The 20,458-nt window shown below is 40.9% G+C and overlaps 1 protein-coding gene across 1 annotated transcript; it reads left to right on the top strand.

The window, feature by feature from the left end:
* The first annotated feature begins 9,491 nt into the window (after positions 1-9,491).
* On the top strand, positions 9,492-20,314 carry nudt4b (nudix (nucleoside diphosphate linked moiety X)-type motif 4b). The gene is made up of 6 exons (XM_044108564.1): positions 9,492-9,690; positions 9,786-9,911; positions 16,081-16,191; positions 17,418-17,462; positions 17,618-17,705; positions 18,057-20,314. The coding sequence occupies exons 2-6, from the start codon at positions 9,816-9,818 to the stop codon at positions 18,275-18,277; spliced, it is 561 nt and encodes a 186-aa protein (XP_043964499.1). The 5' UTR covers positions 9,492-9,690; positions 9,786-9,815; the 3' UTR covers positions 18,278-20,314.
* Positions 20,315-20,458: the final 144 nt, after the last annotated feature.

Here is a 20,458-nt window from a genome sequence, read left to right as displayed (position 1 = left end):
GTCTCACACACACACACCCATGTTTGTGCCGCTATCTTTGCAGGGACTTTCCATTGACTTCCATTCATTTCTACAGCCTAAACCTTACCCTTATCCTAACCCTAACAATTACATACCTAACCCTAACCCTAACCAAAACTCAATTCACACCTTAGTCCTAAATCTGACCCCTGACCCAAAAACAGCGTTTCCCCTTGTGGGGCCCAGGCTTCAGTCCCCACAAGGCAAGGCAAGGCAACTTTATTTATATAGCACCTTTCAGCCAAGGACAATTCAAAGTGCTTGTACAAAACAAGTTAAAAACAACAAGAAGATAATAGAAAGAAAGTAAATTAAAGCCCAAGCAGATTAAAAATGTACAAAATAAAATATTACAGTTTGAATATAGTTAAAAACAAACATTTAAGAATAGGCAATGTCAAATAAGAAAGTTTTTAACCTTGTTTTAAATAAACTCAAGGTAGGGGCAATCTTACAGTGAGCAGGAAGTTTATTCCAGAGTGTTGGAGCATAAAAACTAAAAGCTGCTTCACCATGTTTGGTTCTGACTCTCGGAATAGTTAGAAAGTTTGATTGTGATGATCTTAAAGGTCTGAGTGGTATATATGATTGAAGAAGATCAGAAATGTAGTCTGGGTCCCTATTATGAAGTGCTTTGTAAACCATTAAGGAGATTTTAAAGTCTATTCTTTGAGTAATGGGTAGCCAGTGCAGGGATCTTAGAACTGGACTGATATGCTGATCTCTTTTTGTTTTAGTCAGGACTCTTGCAGCGGCATTCTGGAGAAGCTGGAGCTGTCTTATTGCTTTTTTTGATAATCCAGTAAAAATAGCGTTGCAGTAATCGAGTCTACTAAAAACAAAGGCTTGAACTAATTTCTCACAAGGAGCAGTGGGTCCCTACAATGTAGTATATGTCAGGAAAATGGTCCCCACAAGGTATTAGAAACAAACGCAAAACACTGCACACACACACAGCCAGTGGTCCGGCAGTCGTCTCGTGCCGCCGTGTTTAATGTAAATAATTAACAGCCTCCATTCAGTGTTTCTGACCGGGAGCCACGATAACCACCACCCGATGCGTAAACAAACCCACCACGACTCTGTGTTACTGACTCCGAGGGAGTCGTGCTCACAGTGCTGATCGGCAGCCTGTCCAGCAGCGAGTCGCCGTTTTGTCCATTAGTTTCCACGGCAAGTTTGAGGTTTGAACGGGATAACGAGTACGGAGGCACAAAGCTGAAGTTGTCCATTTCCAGAGCAAATTCCAGCTTTTCTGTAGCTTTCTCCAATCTCTGATTGGATTATTAAAACAAACTTTACTCTGACTGCATGTTATCAAGTGTTAGTCATGCTGACCCAGACAGGTCGACACCTGACCTTTGATGCGTCACATGAAGCGATAAGTTGATGAGTGGGGGGGGCATGCAGGATTTATTAATGTGGAAATGATCATTAAGATTGACAATTTAATCATTCTGCAATTATGCCAAGTTTGATCTATGGTGCTCTTGTTCTGTAATTAAGTAATTCAATCAAAAGGCTTTTGCCGCCTGCAGCTAAATTGTTTCTGAATCTGTGTCAGAGATGTGGAAGGTCCAACAGGACGATGTAAAAATGTCTGAGTAGAGTTACATTGTATCTTAACTCGCTCCCTTTCCAAGTGTGTTGAGGATAAAGTGTTCACAAGATGTGTTGGAGTTTAATTCTTCTTTTTTTTTTTTTTTTATTAAAATAAACCAATGTCAAGCCTAAGTATTTCAAATCAACAAACTGGTTTTGAAAACATAACCTGAGTTAATAGACATCTACAAATGAGGATTTCAAAAAATTTGCCCCTAAACCCAATGGTCGGTAGAACCACATCTGCCATCAAGAGTTTACTATAGCTGGAGTCTTCACATGTCCTGTTGGGAAATTTTAGATCAACCTTAATTCAAACACAATGGAGGGTTTCCAAGCAGCACCGAAATCAGATTTAAGTCCAGACTTTGACTAGACCATTCCAAAATGGTTTTTGTAGTGGGTTGTTTGTACCCAAATGTGCCTGAGCTTAAAGTAAAGATGACAAAGCAGTCCCATACAGTCACACCCTCACCAGCATGAAACTCTGTTTAAAAATATCCCAGTTCTGGTTCCTCAGTTCGTATTTCTTGGGTTTCATCAAGATTGTTTTTGGTAAATGTGAGACAAGTGTTTGTGTTCTTTTGGTCAGAAGTGGATTTAAAAAAAAAAATTTTTTTTAGCCTGCTTCATGCTGCCAGACAGGTTCTGTTTAGTGGATCCAATTATATTTTCACACAGATACAGGAGAGTTTGGATAGCATTAGTGAATAACATCACAGTTTGAAAATTACCACTTATGATTGTGTTGAGTTGACATTTGTGTGACGATCTGAAAAAACAGAGGAAAAAATATAAATTTTTCACAGCCGCACCTGCCTTGGTGACGATAGACTTAAAAAGAACTACAAAATGTCTTCCAGTTGTTGCTAGGAGGATTTTTGACCTTGACCATCTCAGCAAACACTCATAAATCTCCAACCTTGCTGTGCTTTCAAACACAACAGTTCTTATAACAACAAAGCACTGAGCAGAAAACCAGTTGCAACGTAGGTGTCAACAAGCACAAAGAACATGAGTCAGGATTCCTTTTCACAGGAAGAGGATGTTACTTGAGTTGCAGGAGTAGAGTCTCCTCCGGTCCTCCGTCATTCTCCTCCTCCTCCCTCCCGTCATCTTTTTGTCTGTCTGTATTCAGGTCACTGTTTCTTGCATAATGACTCATTCATAAAACAGCACCACACCTCGGGGAAGGGAGGTGGAAAAGAGACTCCAGACGTTTAGGAAATGCCGATGCAAGGAGAATTTTTGCTGCGGCATAAACGGTCTCCGTGCCACTCCAGGAGGCGAGTCATGTGCCGCAGCTGTCAAGAAACGAGCATCTAGACAGCTTAGAAGAGGTGTGACACTTTATTAAAAAAAAAAGAAGAAAAAAAAGAATGCTATTCTAAGAGTATCTGTTTTGGGTTGAGAAAATGTTTCATAAATACTTTTGCTACGCCTTTACTGAGCAGGTTCTGGCTTACACGTCAAGATTTATTCCAGTAACTGTTCACATAAAACGTGACGAAAGAGACAAGCTTGCTAATTCAGTCCTGCCCGTATTGCAATACGAATTCAGCTCATGATAAAATGTTACTTATTAAAAAGTTTGCTATTGAGCCTGAGCCAGTTGCATCGAGTCGTTGACCTCTTGCAATCTCTCCTATCGGGCCAGTGGACAGGAAGGAGACGCAGAACAAAAACACGGAGCAAGCAGTACCTTCGATGGGAAAGAAAAACAGGAAGCACAGAAGTACAGTGACAGCAATGGCTACGTCAATAACTCTAAAAAAGAAAAACTCACAGCTGAGATCAGGTGCATGACGTCAGCCGTCCTTTCCAAGAGAATATAAGGTTAATGGCTCAGTCCAGTAAGAAGACGATGCTAAACACTGAAGCACTGAACCAGGGGTACTTTCAATGATAAAACAAAACCTCCATTCAAGGAAGAAAGCTAAACACAAAGGCACTACTTTAGGGGTATTGTCTTTAAGTGAAAAACTAAAATTTCATTCGTCTGAGGCTTTCTGTCATCAAATGTTATGTTATTTACACTTTGATCAATAACTTTGTTGCTGTTTTTGAGATAGGAGCTCTTGATTTATCATTAGAACCTGGTGCAGTCCGTTGGACCCGGCGGCAGTGCTGTCATGATGGAAACCGTTTTTACCAAACCTTATTTCATATTTGTCTGAACATTAAATTATTTAAGTGGAGAGTTTTTGCAGAAAAAAAAAGTGCATTTCTTGTCCATAGATTGAATCTAAAATCCAAAAAATACTTTTACTATAAACCCCGTTCTAACCTTTAAACCGAATAATTTGATCGATTCTGATGGAATGATTGTGGTTGTGTCGCACCACAATTTGGCCTGAGACCAAAAGAAACGTGGAAGAGCCTCAATCAAGTTTTTATTTATTTTTTCCCATCTATGAAAACCAGCAGCATTAAAGGGAATAAATGATGCTGAATGTCTCAAAGGTTAACATGTTTACACTCATCATTTATGTATGATATGATATTGATATACTTTCCAATGCATTTGCACGCATACTGTGCGTGCTAGTAAATTTGTCGGGTTTTGTTTCTTCCTCTGCAGCATTTGTTATATTCAACCTTTAGTTGTCAGCCATGTTCACAGACTGGTGCCGTTGTTGGGCGACTCTGCTGGACACCAAGACGACAATGTGACCAGCCCGAGTCGCCATCCTGCCTTTCGATTGCACTCGGTAAATGAGTGCAAAAACAGCTTCCGCCTGTTTTGCACTCATTAGGGATGCACGGGAGATATGGAAGACGTTAATGTTTGATCGGGCGAAAAGCATGTTGCCGGAGGGATTTCACGTTAACCGCGAGCTGCCGGTTTTGTTTTTCCGCCTTTGCACCTGGGAGGGCAAAACAAGGCCTGTCAGGTCACTCGTTACTGCGACTAATTTTAGCTTAGAGTTTGTTGGCACATCACGACGTTCCAAAGCTTGATTCTAGGGTTGTTTTTTTTTCATGTGTGTGTGTCACCAGAAGACCTTTATTTGCACTCAACATCTTTTTGTTTATCAAAAAAGATGTGTTTAAGGTATCCTCGCCTATTCGGTTGGAAAAGCCCTGAACTTTAACTTGCTTGTGTTGAGCTTTAGCACTTTAAACTGAGAGTATGAGCTCGTCGTGGAAATGTACTAATGCGTGACGTCAGTATCCATAACTGAATGCAAACAAACAAACAAAAAAAAGAACAATATGGCCAAAAAGTAAGGTGCAGAGCTTAATGAGATTGGACCTAATGCTCGGAAAAGTGAAGCGGGTTAGAAAGCATTAAACATACTGCATTTCTTAAGATGTTTTCATTTATTTGGACGTTGAGTTAAACTTTTAATGAAGCTGCATGGCAGGTTGCGGATCCTAATGTGGGACAAATATTTTTGCCCCCATGACAGAGCAGGTTGACTGGGTTTTCAACTGAGATGACGTCAACACTTGTGTTCTAAGAAAAACGAAAAGCATCCTTTTTGAAAAACGCGACACCATGCAATAAATATTTCAGAAACACTGGAGAACCAAAGATGTTTCTTTAATTGTCATCGTTTGACGTTTTTCTCCTTTGCTGCTACCCAGGATTTACTTTATTATTTGAAAACCATCGGAGCTAGGTGGTCTTAAAGGAAACCATGGAGAATCTTAATTAAAATGCCTGTGTGGCATCATCGCTGCTGTTGTCTGGGTTTGTTTCAGACAACGTTCCTGCACCCGATCACACCGTCTGGCTTTGTTTATGCTCCTTAAATCTTAAGCCTTCCCATGATTACACAGTGCCAGTGTTTTTGTTCTCAAGCAGACAAAGGCATCACTTTATCAGCAGCTAACAATGACATTACACAGTTCCCCCCACCCCCACCCAAAACAAAACAACAACTTTATTTAAAAGATGTCATATATTCATTTACTTTTTTATATACGACGCCTAATTAAGCAAAATCTGCTGTCTAGAAAGAAAACACCTGAGAAATTCATCTACAGTAATGTTTCTTCCCACAGAGCCAGGATTATCCACAGCTGTCATTATGATAGATCTCAGTGTGTGGCAACAAGTGGCTGATGTGCCCATCAGATCTCACAAACACGTTATTATCAGTGATCCATCACCAGCAGCTTCACATCTTTTTAATCTCAACGTACAGTGCCATGCTAGCACTTTCGTGCCGTTTAGGCTTTCTGCCATGTTGTCACATCATGGCCACACATTTCAGAGCGTTGCACTTTAATGCAATGAATCAAACCAAAAGGGGATACGTTACTTTTTAAAGCAGCCCTCACAGGATCTTCAGAAGGTGCTGGAGACCAAAAGGTAGCAAAGAACAGGAAGGAATGTTTGGTCATTTATCAGTTGTTGTCAGAAATGACGGGATGCTCTCGGCTCTCCTGCGGAAAAAACATCTTTACTGGAGTCATTAAATGAAGACGCAACGTCTGTGTCCAATATCTGACGACGAGTCAGGTCTATTTCAGCAGCCTTGACAAGTCATCAGAAGTTCACTTCATCACTGGCTGAGTTTCACCCTCCTCTGAAAACAGTGGTCCAGTTTCCCTATGCCCCCCCCCCGCCCCGCCCCGCCCCGCCCCTGCCCAACTTTGGTTGCAATTGAAAATTTGTGAAGGAAGATGAGTTTGTTGATGAGAGCAGAGATCGGATTTACGTTTAAAGCTTGTCCAACGTCCAAGAACTTAGAGTTAGGAGGTGTTAAATTATTTTGAGTAGTTTAGGTTGATTTCTGCTTTGTGATGCCCTCACATGGCTCCTGCTCGGTGTTGAGGTCAAAGAAGAGACTTACGGCTCAGCTAATCAGCTCAGGATTTTACTACTCAGAGTTGGCTACCAACGAAAAAAGGAGATTAGACTCTTCAGTGTGGGAGCTCGAACATCTGCGTGTGTGTTTTGTGCTCCTTGTGCGAACGGGTCTGTGATGTTTGACATTTGTCAGACAGCAGACGTCGTCTGTCGGCAGTGACAAAGTCGAAGCTGACGTTCACCCCCTCCATCTGTCGAAACAGCTTGAGGTAACCGGATCCCCCCCACACACACCGTCATACCTCGGTTAAAAGAGGAACTCCTTGCTGCTCTCCTTTGCCACGAGGGAAGATGGCGATAAGCTGATTTAAGTATATGATGACAGCATTATTTTCCCCGCAGGCGGATGTTGATCAGATTATGCCATCTGTTGTTATATTTGCAGACAGGATTGAGTTCAGCAGGTTAAATTCTAATTTTAGCCTCTGACGGCGTATTATAAATCACATTGCAATGTTTATACGGCGTTATTCGAAATACCAATGATGGTAAAGTTTGTCATCAAATCTCCCTCACGTCACAGTACAAAACAAGCTGTCAGTAGGCTTTTAGCGATTACATCAGCTTGGAAGCAATAAGTAGTTAGGTCTCTCTTTGCATCCATGTTTTGCATCCATAAAATCCCCTTTTATTTCACAAGTGAAATAAAAGGGGATTTTATTTTAGCCGTGAAGAGCTGGTCCTATGACACCTTGCGGTGAGCTCATCAGTCAGTTCTGCAATCCCAAAACCACTTCCGCTGACTTTCAGTGAGTAGCAGGTTTTAGTGTAAGCGGTTCCTGGACAAGGCCTGGATGCTTTATTGCTCAAAACCTTAAAACACACGCTCCATTCAGGCAGAAACTTTTTGAGAAATCCAAACTTTAATTTAAGTACATTTAGTCAGTGTCAAAAAAGACTAAAAATCTTGTGTTGATTTGGTAACATGCTTTGATCTCTATGGTGGTGAAAATCCAAATGATGACCTATTTTTATTTTTCTGGGAGAATCAGCCAGGTCTTTGTTTAAACTGACCTCATTTTGATTCTGAATCATTTTCAGCTACATTTAGCTTCAAGAAAGGTCAAATGTCACTTGATTGCTTTTAATAATCATCTCCCTTGGTTACTACATTGATTTGATCTCATTAATTACCATATTTTCATCACTCAAAGATCATTTATGAGTGAAGGAGGGCGCTGCAGAACTGTGAGAAAGATATTGCCCTTTATTTTTGTTGTGCCGTCAGCACACGAGCACATATGCTCTACAATTTGATTATCTGCCGCGGTTACAAATGAGATCTGGCTAACAACGTCAGCTGATAAGTTATAGCTTCTCGTTGTGCATTAGCATTTTTTGTTTTTAAACTCCACCTGTTTATAGTATAGCATTTTTATGAGTTTGACTTTAAATGCAGTGGGAGTGGTTCTGATTGTTTTGCAACAGAGACCTGCAGTTTTTTTTGTTTTTTTGTGTGTTTTTTTTGTACAAACGTCGTAGTACTTTGGACCACGAGTTTAAATGATTGAGCAAACACTTTTTCCCATTTTTGGACTCCTCTGCTTTAGTTAAAAAGAAGAACGCATCATTAAAAGGTCAAAAAGTGACCAAAGTAATGACATGGAAAACAATGGAAGGAGGGAGTCACTGATTTGTTTCCCAATAGGTCAGACTGAGCGTAAAGCACCCGATCTGGTGCTTCAACCAAACAATCAACTTGATGGCTTTACACGTAACTGACCGTGTATGAAAATGTAATATAAATCATGTTAAGCAAACACAAAGCCCCAGATTGTTGCGTTGGTGTGCACGTTTATGAAAAAGAAGTACCTGAAAAGTGGAACTTGCAGAAGTGAAATGATAAAATTGCAGTAAAACAGACATAGCCGGGTGATTGGTAATAAATACATGGACTTCAAGTGGAGGTTTGGTAGTGACTCACACATGGTTTGATCGGCCTTTTGTGCAGACGCTGTGCAAATGTGGAAATCCAGGGCTGGAAAATCCAGGACTGAGCATTATATCTGATTCAATCAAGCCACAGCCAGACTTCTACCAATATAAGGATTTGTTTTCACAAAAGCCAAAGTTCAGTTGTTATTCTTCCTTCCTGGAGGAATAACCATCCAAGGTGCAGCTTAACCATCCCAGCTAAAGCTGTTGGGGAATATTTATTTCTGCACAGTCATCTAAATTATCCAAACACTGAAGTGAAAGCTTTTCTAGACTTTACTTTATAAATCTCTTGTTTCAATTGGTAAAATAAAAAGAAAAAGAAGAAGTTTTCTCCCCCTCTTTCATATGTTTTAAATGACTTAATCTCATGACATCTAAATAAGTTATTTAAGATGTTTTCTATGTATCCTAGCTGTGGTTTGGTTCATTGTAAAGTTATTAGTTTCATAAATACTGATCTCTTTTTGTTTTACGAGGGATGCTTCTCGCTGACATCAACAGGAACACATTCGGTTTTGTATAACACTTTTGCAGGGGCTGATTATGTTCCATATAGTGTAACTCTTAGACAAGCAGAAAAAAAGAAGTATTTTAAGCCAGTATGTTACAAAAGTAACAATACCCCTTCAAATTCTTCACACTTTTTATATTACAACCAGTCACTTCAGTGTAATTTGTTTGGATGTTTCGTGTTGGACCGACACAAAGTGAAGTGAATTGTGAAGCAAAAGTTTTTTACTAATAAAACATTCGTAACAGTGTGTTTTTATTCGTCCCCCTTTGCTTTCTGTAGTAAACATTGTTTATACATCAATAGATCATTTACACACCGAAAGTAGAATGTAAATAAACCTGAGCAGCATCAGCTTTTAATGAGATACACAAAATGTAAAAACTCCTAAATGCATCTTTAGACCTTTTTGTCCCCATCAGATCGCACACGCCGTCAGCCACAGATCATCACGTGACTGCTCCTGCTGCACTGCTAGAACTTGTCAGCGTTGTTTTGAGCAGCAGCATAGCTCCGCCCACTGTCAGGCGCTCAGCCAATGAGCTCCTCGCCTACCCAGAACCCCTGCATGTATGGATCCAGAGGAGGGCTAAGATCTTCATAAGATCCGTCCCTGTGGGAACTTACACATTTGCCGCTGGCTGGAGCTCTTTGAGCTTTATCTTTCTTGACGGGAGTATTTTTTCTTTTTCTTTTTGGAGGTAAGCTGAATCACAGGGTTGTACGACTGGGGCATCTCTAACATATACCTCGTCACCCAGCTGATGACAGTTAATCTTGGACCTTGGATGCAAAGGCAAGCGGCGATGCGTCGGCGCCGCTGTTAACTCGTTGGACACAAACTGAGCTGAAGCTTTTTTTAATTTTTTTTTGCTGGTTTCTATCTTCAAGAAGGGCAGAGGAAATCTGGAATCCACAATAATGAAGCTGAAACCGAACCAGACCAGAACGTACGACGGAGAGGGATTTAAGAAAAGAGCGGCGTGTCTGTGCTTCAAGAATGAACGGGAGGAGGAGGTATGAGACCCCGCAGTGTGTAATCTATTACATTTTTCGGTGGGTGTGTTGTGAATCTCTGGCCTGGCTCATTCAGGGTGCGCGGGTGTGGGGCGGTCACAGATGAAACTAGCCAAATTCGTTTATTCTACATATTGGCTTTAATTTATGGTTTCACTTTTGCGGTATTTGTATCCGTTTGTGTTCCGTAACGCCTCGACTTGAGCCTGCTCTGCTGCCACCGCTGCTGATGCGCCCGGGGCCAGCCAGTTTGGGCTAGTTTGAGGAGTACGACGTTGAGAAAAGGCACCGACGTCAAGTCCTGTATTTAAAGACCTGAACAAATACTGATTCTTCCAAAATAAAATCCCCAAGTTGAAATGCACTTTCGAAAGTACGCTATTACAACCAAATAGCTTTTATTTTGAAGGTTAACATTCGACACATCCTGCTAGCTATCTGCTAGCTTGAGTGAAGTAGAGGACCGCGAGGGCGAGGCTTTCGGTGTTTTAAAGCAATTTATTGTCCCGCATTTAGTTAAGGGACAAGGATATGAGCCATGAGTCATTTTACTAAATCTAGAAATCAAATATACCTTCGTGAAATAACTCTACAGTTGCGTTTGCATCTATGACGGAGAGGTAGTCATTCATGAAAGCCGCTGCATCCCGCCGGCCTTCAGCAGCCAGCTGCGTAACAGGCATGTTCACAAGTTCTTAAAGGGACAGTAACATATAAAGACAGACATTACAGTAATATTCTCTATCTCTCTCTTAAAAACAACAAAATAATACAAATGTAAAATAATGTCTGTTTTTGAAATTCTTGTTGTTTTTTGATAAATCTTTAAGATATTAAAGTTAAACTGATCTAATTTGGCTCTAATCAAAAAAAGCAGTGAAATAGCCTTTTACTAGACTACCATGTTGAAAGTCAACTTCAGTAATGTTTATTTCATGATATTTGGAATACACAGATAATTAAAACAAACTTGCTAAGTATTTTGTTATGTGGTGTCCGGAGTGTTATTAAATATACCAGAATAGTGATGAAAGTTTTGCTGACATAGTAGGAAATATTAAAAAGACAAAATGCACCCACCTCTAACTGATAAAGGATTACTATCAATGGGGTTCGACATGTTTCTAAGAGATTTCACAGAAAAACAACAAAAATCATGTCAAGTCTGACATGCATGACTACTTTTTATAAAGAAGAAAAGCAACACAAATTAAATGTACACAACTAAAATACAGGTGATCTAACATTTCCTTTGCTTCCTTCACTGTTTGTCTCTTGTGTGTTTTGTTTTTTGGTAACCCTGAGATTCACATTCATGACTTGTTCTTTAAACTTCTCAGTCATATGCATGTCCATATGCCAAACCCATATCCTGCATATTCCCGTTGGTGTAATTTTAGCCCATGGCATAAACAAAGTTTTACACCTTGTGCAGTTATTAGTGTCTGCAGAGGGGCGGCCACTGCCTGGAAGTTCCAGTGTTTGGCTTTACAACACTGCCAGCTTCTGTGTAACCACACATGCTCACACTCTGCGCCTCTGCTTGAATCTGCAAGTGTGAATATAAGGTTGAAATTTGTTGGATAAATCAGTCAAGACATCTGAATATAGTATGTGTTTGTGCATTCATGGAGCAGCTTTCGTCTTGCTGCGACACTTTCTATCTGCGCTCCCACCTAGCTTTTCTTAGAGCATACAAAGCACCTTGATTTTATCGTTTTCTCCAAGTTTCGAACAATGTTTACCTGGAAGATACTTCAGAGAAGACTTGTTACAACACAAGCATTTCTCAGAAATGTTGGGTAACGACAGACGCGTGTACTCGTGCAATCGTTTGGACGATGCAGAAAGCGAGCCAGCAGGATGCTTTGATTGTAACCGAGCTTTTGCGTCTGATATCCGGTTTCCTTAAACTCACGACGCAATCAATTCTTCTCAGACACATGACACCTGGCTGTCGTTTAATCGGAGCTGCGCTCGCTGATTAAACAACATTGGCGTGCGCATAACAAAACTGCCGTCAGGTAGTTTTGTTATGGAGAGGAAAAGGAGAAAGTGGAGCCCCTAGGTTACGATGACAGCAAGTGAGCAAACCAATAACAAGTTGGACAATGCAGAAGGACAGCAGTGACGGCTTGATTGCACGGAGCCTCTGTTATTATTTTATGTTGTAGCTACCCAGTGTTTTGTGAAAAAAAAAGCCTTTTTACTATTTCGGGGTTTCCACAGTGTATTATAAGCCTGGCGGGCCACCAGGCTAAGCCCTGCTTATTTATTTAAGTCCTTTTACAATGTTTGCATTTTTTTAAAGAAGCGTTCAGGTGTTATTCTTCCAATCTTTCAGTAACACATTATTATCAAGTGAATTTTTCAAATTTCCTGTCAACTTTAAACATTTCTTAAGTCGAAAACACAACAGGCCGTGTTTTTGATCGACTGCTCCAGCATCCAACCACCGGGCTTAGCAAGTTTTCTGTGGGGGAAACCTTGCTATTTGTTTTATACTGTCCATTTTTAGAGAACTAAATTAATGTTTCCTGGGGTTTTCCAAATCGACGATGCAAGCTATGTGTCGGTCTGCAGCTGACTGACATGTAAAGTGATATTTATGAAATGTTCTCAGTTAAACTGACAATAATAGTCTACATCAGAAGCTGTCCTGGTTGTCCTTATAGGACTTTTCAATGGCAAACTCGTACAAAAAAAAAAAAAAACCCAACGAGAAAGAGTTTCCATTTATTGTTGTCAACATAAGTTCTTATTAATAATGCTTAAAACCTCCCGAACCTGTACATAATGTTGGGATTCGGTAGCAAAATCTTCAGAATGGAGAGCTGTTCACTGACCAGAGAAAAAAAATAATATTTTTCAGTTTCAAACAGCTTGATCACTGGTCTCTGCTGTTTTGAAACTCATCCGATTGCAGTTTTTCTTTTTCTTTTTCTTTTTTTTTTTTTTGAAGCATTTTAAAAAGTTGTTGCTTCATGTTTAATCTCATCACTGAACAGTAAATGGCCTCTGTCCCAATTTAAGGTTGAATGTAACTCCTACATTCCTGCATTTATATAATTTCAACTTTTCATTGAAATAATAGAGTTTTATCTTTGCAAACTGAAGGTAATCATTCGACAGATGGATGTTTTGCCCTCATTATTACAACCTAGAGGGTGAATGCTGCAGCAGGTTGTTAATAAAAATCATCCTGGGACAATTAAAAGAACATAATCAGTGTTTCCTCCCACATTTAATGTAACCTGAAACATTTATTATGTGCATTAGTGGCTTTACTCCCATTTTTGCAGCTCCGATTGTGCATTTCCCATCAGTCCCTCCTCTTGGTGCCGTGCCCGCTCTGGCATTCAGAGCATCCTTTCAATTGACAGCTACCAGGCGTGCCTCCTTAAGGAGAAGCAGGACGTGTTTGTGTCCGCCGGAGTATTCGTGTCGGTTGTCCGTTTTTGGCGCCGTCATCGCCTGGGTTTATTCATATATTCAGTTGTTCTCTTACTCCATGAAGCCCCACGCAGGATTTAAACCACGTTCAGATAATCTGGCTCGTCGGTGTTTTGATGAAACGTCGTCATTCAGTAGCGCTTCCTCAGGTTTTTCCCTTTGTGAACGCATGTGGAGCTGCGGTAAGGTTTCAGCTGTCAGCTGACTGTTGACCCTGCTCTCATCATGATGCGAGTTATTTTGTTTTTGCACTTGGGGCTCCACTTTAAACCGCTGCCTGTGTAGTGTGAGCCACTGCTGCTAGGGAAAGCTCAGAGAAAGATTGAATTCATTCTCTGGTTAAATGGTCTTTTTTTTTTTTTTCATGTAAAAATAAATAAATAAATAAAGCTTGAATAAATCATGTGCTGCTGACTGATCCGACTCTCTCTCTGGTGACGACAAAAAGATAAAAATGGAGCAAGCGGAGCAGAAATCTCTTTTGTTCCCGCTGCCACCGGAAGCCAACCGGCTTTTTGTTTTGTATACATCCCCGCTGTCGGCTCGGAGCGCGTCCCCTTTAAGCCCCGCTGACTGCAGGTCAGCAGACTAACACTGTTGGACAGATAGGAATGAAAGGGGGGGGGGGAAATTAATCGTGACACAGCTAAGCCAGTAAAGAACCTGAAGATTCAGAAATGAAAAAGAAGCTCTAGGCTCCTGAAGGGATGTTTAGGCAGTCTGGGAAAGAATAGGAAATAACTGACTTTCCATGTCCTGGTAAATAATGAAAACCATCTCCTGTCATATAAACTTAAGACGGCACTTTACGAAAGACCTCTGACATCTCCCTTAACGTCTTACTTTTTGGGATTTTATGTCTGGGAAACAAAACGGGGGGCTGGTCGTGAAGCAGAGAGAACATCAACGTCTTTGTTTTTTAACAAATGAAAACTGGAAAAGCATGGAGAGCATTTCTGCTCACGCCTTCTGTCTGGAGGAGCCGAAGAACTCGGGTGGAGGAATCTGTCAATAGGACAAGCATTAGTCATAGAGGTCAGAGGTCAGAACCATACGGAGACCTGATTGTAGCTTACAGCAAGCTCCGGATGAGATCCAGAATCATTGCATTCTTGTCAGATTGAGGGCAAAGTTGTAGTTTTCGTCCAACTTGCAAACAGGCATTTGTGGTAGAAAACTGCAAATGAAACCACTGTGAAACACGGAGGTGGCAGCATCATGCTGTTGGGATGTTGTTTTTTTTTGTTTTTTTTTTTAAAAAAAAAGGTGACCCTGGAGGGAAATGTGTGTCAGAATGGAGAAAACTAACTAGAGACTGTGGTAGTGTAGCAACCTTTAACATACAGGACAGCTTTGATCGATTTGTGGTTGTAATGTGGCAAAATGTTGACTTTGCAAGTCACCCAACCATACATATTCTCCATCTGTTTGCCTATCATTTATACGTTTGTCTTTTTTCCTAGTGTGTTTTGTGCAAGTTTTATTTTCAAAGATTAGCCTTGATGGAAATATACAGTACAGACCAAAAGTTTGGAGACACCTTCTCATTGAATTCAATTAGAAAGTGTGTCCAAACCTTTGGTCTGTACTGTGTGTATAAATGAATGAAGCCCCTTTGAGTTTAAGCTTTAAAAACCAACCTGAGACCTTACTGAAAATGTGCCAACCCCTGACCGGAATGGCTTCGAATTTGGACGTGGAGTTTACTTTTGCACCTTATGCTTCTCACCTCCCTGAGAAGACGTCATCTCCTGCCGACAGCAGGAAAACCATTTCTTCCTCCGGCGTGTCCTCTAACGTAAGTTAGAGAAGAGTTGCACCTATACCACAGTTTTTATTCCTTCAACCCATTCCTCTGCTTCACCCTAACCTCTGACCTTCTTCTTGTGCCACCGAGGCCGGTGTTTGAGTTGGGCTTTTGCTGCACGTGCAGGAGGCAGCTTACGGTTGGGTTTTGGCCCATCTGCCCCCCGATTCGACCCCTGAGAGGAGCCTCATCCGAGGGCCTGCTGTGACTGCTGCCACAATCCCATTAGAGAATGTAAGGAAAGCTATGCGAAAGCCCTGTTTGGATTAAGTGACAGCCTGACTCCTGCGGCAGATTACTGGCGATCAGCTGCTCGGTGGAGGTGGATTTCACCATCTGTTGCTCAAGCTGTCTGATGCATGTCACCGTCATTAACATACATTTGCGCTCACTGATGTGAATTATATCTTATTAAGCGTTCATCCAACTTCGTCTCTTGAAACTTCTGCTTCCTACCCTTTTTTTTTTTTTTTTTTAATTACTACATCTTCTAGCGATGTTGGGCGTTGATATTTTGCCACCCAAGCCCCCCTGTGGAAACATCGGCCGCGTTAACGATGGAGAAAATGTGACGATGTTTTGATTCCTAAGACGGATGCCGCCCCGAAACCTGCACAGGCGGATCTGATCCATTCGGATCGGTGAACACTGCAACAGTGGTGTAATTCGAGCCTTTAACAAGACCTCACAGGGGGGGGAAACGCTGAGAATATCTTCGGTTTAGCTGACTTTGATCTGAGAGGAGCATCTCGGTTGTGTGTCGCTTCTGTTTTATTGCAAAAACTTCTGAAGATTTAGGTCCTGTTGTGTCGGTTTGTACTTAAATTAAATGGAGGTGTTTAAAAAAAAAAAAAAAGTAAATGTATTGTGGTTAATCAACGTGGTTTTTTTTTGTTTTTTTTCGTTCAGGTTCTGCTGGTCAGCAGCAGTCGGCACCCGGATCAGTGGATCGTTCCTGGAGGAGGGATGGAGCCCGAGGAGGAGCCGTGGGGCGCTGCGGTGCGAGAAGTCTTCGAGGAGGTCAGTAAATCTGTGGCCTTGTTTTTAATATCGCAGGAATTCGTGGTATGAGAAAACACAAAGCAAGGCTCAGAGTTTCCTGCTAGATGGTTGTACACAACATTTAATCAAAAGGAAAGTGGCCTGGCGAAGGTTATTGATAAAACTTTTTTTTTTTTTTTATATTCCCCCTAAAATGAACTACATTTTAGACTTAGACTTAGACAGACTTTATTGTCATTTTGTATGCACAGGGGTGTATACATTGAAAACTAAAAGAGTTTTTTAAATTTTTTTTAAATTCCTATTTATTTAATGTGCAGGGTTCTGTGCTAAAACTCACACATTTTGAGTCGGAGGCCAGGTTTTGCCTCGAGCGTATTGCAAATGAAATAAACGTGATCCGAAGCTCAAGTCTCTCGATTTCCTTCTGCGTACTTTGGTTCGATTACCCAGCGAGGGGATCTGATATGTTTGGCAGCATGACACACCCTGACGAAACGACTTCCAAGCGGCTGGAGTGACAGCAGCTCGGTCACTCGGGGGGGTCGCCTGGCGCTTCTGAGGTCTCGCTGTTTGGGAACCACTTGTTCTCTGCTGCGTCAGCCATCTAAAATTGTCCGCGAAGACCGCCTGTGTGGTCTCTGTCGCCGGACCCATCAGTGGACACTTGTCAAGCACATATCCTGTGTCCTGCCCGCCATTTGATACCTGTTAAGTACATCTTGGCTATTAAATAACCGTTTTGGAAGCTACAATGGTCTTCCTGCAGTCAGGAGACAGCAGGGGTTTTACCAAGGCGATAAGACACTAGAAATGATAAATGTGGCTTTTATTGTGTAATGGACTCTATGTGGAACCCTCATTTAGCATTGTGTATGGTCCTTTAGACATTATGGCCCCTGAAAAGGGAGCAACAACAAACACAGCCTGTGTGTTTGCAAAAGCATCCATCCAGTCTTTCACATAAATGAAAAAAAATGACAAAAGGGTTAAAATAAGATTCAGTCAGTTTTATGTGTTAATCCTATACAGAATTCCTGTTGTTTTGACAAAATAAAAATAATAATACTGGAGTGCTGCCCTTTTTTCTTCTTTTGTCCTGGTCTGTTTTTTTTTGTTTTGTTTTGTTTTTTGCATGACTGATTTTTTTTTTTATTTTTTTTTTTGTGGAGCGGTGGCTCGCACCACACCCAGAGGGAATCTGTCTCTTCAGCTGAAAGTAAAACCTTTCGTTTGTTCCCCAGGCCGGCGTGAAGGGCAAACTGGGACGGCTCCTCGGCGTGTTCGAGGTAAGCTTCTTCTAAATTTCTGAAACGAACAACAAAATAAATAATGCAGCACTTTTTAGATAACAAGAGGATTCTAATCTGCTTTCATTTAAACTCGGCGGTAATCCTAAAACGTATGCATCGTTGTCTTTTTCTTTCTGTTTTGTAACGTAAAGCAAAACCAGGACCGGAAGCACCGGACGTACGTTTATGTTTTGACTGTGACGGAGACGCTGGAGGCCTGGGAGGACTCGGTTAACATCGGTACAGCTTTCCTTCGTATGCAACACACACAGCATGGCTTTTATTTATGTGGAGGATTGGAGACTGAATGGGGAAAACAGTGATAACAAGTGACTGCAAATCTAGGCCACGGATCTCAGCTGCAGTAAATGTTGAATGTCGTCGGAGCTGCAGATGGCGGCATTAGCGTGTCCAGAGAACACCTTCCACCTGCGTTACGGTGTCTCTTTGTAGGAATAGAAGTCTAATTCTAATTTACGCTTCAAACCTGAAAATATCTGTCACGTTTTTACTTATTGCAGTTCAGTTTCTTCCCTTTTTTTTTTCTGTTTAGCCTCCCAACATATTTATGTCCTCTGTCTCCATCTGCAGGCCGGAAGCGGGAGTGGTTCACCGTGGACGACGCCATCAAAGTGCTGCAGAGCCACAAGCCCGTGCACGCCGAGTACCTGCGGAGGCTCCAGCTCAGCTGCTCCCCCACCAACGGGAACTCCATCCTCCCGAGCCTGCCCCCGAACGACAACTACCCTCACTACAGCACCGCCGCCGGCGCCCCCTCCACGGGCAGCGTGCTGGGCTCCTCCTGCAGATAGGACCTCAGCGCGCCGCCGCCTCGCCTGTCCCGGCTCGGACAGTTTACAGAAAGTCTGTACAGTTTCTTGCATGAAATCTACAAGACTTCTCAGAGCCTCGGCTCGCCTGTATTTATTATTTCTTCCCCTCGCTTCACGTCTGACCAAAGCTGCTGCCGGGACTGTGATGGAAGACTGAAACGCCTCTTCTGCTGGCAAGATTCGGACTGCAGCGTTGGGGAGGGGAGAGAAAAAAAAACAAAACAAGGATGCTGGACACTGCTGGTGTGAATGAACTTTAATTATGGGATGCCTTATTGAAACTTTGTACGAATGTTTTAATTCACTAACCGTCGCGGTTACCTTTTTAGCGGCGACGTGCGGGCTGTGGGGAAAAAAAAAAAAAAAAAAAAGGAGTAGCTGGCTGCAGCAGCACATCGGTGTGCAGAATGTTTCCATGGTAATGTCATCAACACACGATGGTAACGGTACATATATTACACATGAATATTTATTAAAAAGAAAACACCTTCAAGTTCAAAAATCCCTTTGTTCCACTTTGTGTAAACTTTTTCTTTCTTTTTTTTTTTACAGTTGTATAATATAAAGATAAATTGGTTATTAAATCTGCTTTTCAAAAGTAAATGTACTTTTGGGGGGGAAAAAAGCTTAAGTTTTCAATACGTTCTACCTCAGTAAACTTAAACTGGATACGACCATCCTGTTCGCTAACCTCTTCTGACGCAATGCTACTAATTAAAATTCAGCCTGCGGCGTTATCTAACTAGTGTGTGCACAGCATCTTCTGTCTGAAGTGTTACGTCCAGCAGACTGCGGCTCTGGTTTTATTCCAGAGTCAACCGATATTTCTAGATATTAAAGTAGAGATGCACTGATCAGTTAGTTCTATTTTTTAATTTCTTCAGTGATGCTGATCTGTAGTGAAATACCAACATATAAGACTTTTTAAAAATTTTTGTCAAAACTAAAACCAGCCCCTATATTTGTTCAGTAATCACACCACCAGGATCTCATTTGATTATTTTTCTATGTCTGGATAAATATTAGTTGTCTATTTAAATAAACATTTTTGTATTTACATCAAATACTGAGATTCTGCTCAAGTTACAAAAGCTGTCATTTCACAACTTTGTTTTGCCTTTTTTTTTTTTACTTCTGCTTGCATCTTGATTTAAATAGAGAAATCAAAGCATTTTTTTTTTTTCTTTTACTAACAAAATCAGAAATGACATCGTCTATTAAGGAATCTCTTTTTAATTGTTGAATCGTTGAGTTTGTGTAGATTGAAAAACGAGAACTAAATTAGATCCAGACGCCAGAAAAGCTGTGAAATGTCCCTTTACCGCCCCGAGAGGAGAATCAGAAGCCACTGGGTGTGAGGAATGTGTTTGTTTTTATTCCTAATTTGTTTTACTCCTTTTAAAAAAAAAATCTAAATCTGCATCTGCTGTGGCCAGAAATTGTCTGATTGGTGAATCTCTACATAAAACAGGAGGATTAATCTGAAATACCTTTAACGTGTTTTATCTGCGAACATCTTTCTTTTTCCTCATACTTCAAAGCAGTCTGATGAAGTGATCCAGTAAAAAAGATGTTTGATTACTGATTTGTTTTTTCAAAATATCATTAGTTTCTAAAAATAAAAAAATAGATTCTACATATAATAATTAAAGAAATGCTAACCCTCATATGATACCCTGAACTTAATTTCCTATGATATTGTTTGTCACCATTGTATTTTTTTTTGTATATTTCTGGTGTCATTTCTTGTTTAAAGGATTTTTTGGGGGGGTAAATAGAAATTTACTGTCTTCATGTACAATAATCATGTGTTATTCTGGTAAAAGGTTTGGAAATGGAGGGGAGGAGAAATTGTCCTTGGACGGTTCCTGCAGTCGAAATGCACCTGTAGTTTGTGAAAATTTTTTCACAATGTCCAGATTTATTATGAATTTCCTGCAGCATGTAAATTGTAAACAGATTGAAAATCAAGAGAAAATATAACCTGTGTAAAAATTGCTTCGACAGCTGAATGAACACTCGATGTGGGTAAATAAGTGTAAGAGGCGTTGTAAAATGTGTTTTTAATATTTTCTATATTTTTAAAACGATGCACCAACAGGACGTGTACAGTGTGGGATGGCCTTGGAAAAGGACAGTATTGCCTAACTCATGAGAAAA

This window comes from Gambusia affinis, linkage group LG23 (assembly GCF_019740435.1).
Source record: "Gambusia affinis linkage group LG23, SWU_Gaff_1.0, whole genome shotgun sequence".
NCBI lineage: Eukaryota > Metazoa > Chordata > Actinopteri > Cyprinodontiformes > Poeciliidae > Gambusia > Gambusia affinis.
The sequence above is the reverse complement of the archived record's forward strand: the minus strand, read 5'-3'. Positions and strand labels throughout refer to the sequence as shown.

What these genes read in the sequence shown, in the direction of transcription:
- nudt4b (XM_044108564.1), top strand. Translation starts at nt 9,816, where the DNA reads ATGAAGCTGAAACCGAACCAGACCAGAACGTACGACGGAGAGGGATTT. An exon ending in AGAATGAACGGGAGGAGGAG is followed by an intron (nt 9,912 to 16,080) that starts GTATGAGACCCC and finishes TTTTTCGTTCAG; the next exon opens with GTTCTGCTGGTCAGCAGCAG. An exon ending in TGCGAGAAGTCTTCGAGGAG is followed by an intron (nt 16,192 to 17,417) that starts GTCAGTAAATCT and finishes TTTGTTCCCCAG; the next exon opens with GCCGGCGTGAAGGGCAAACT.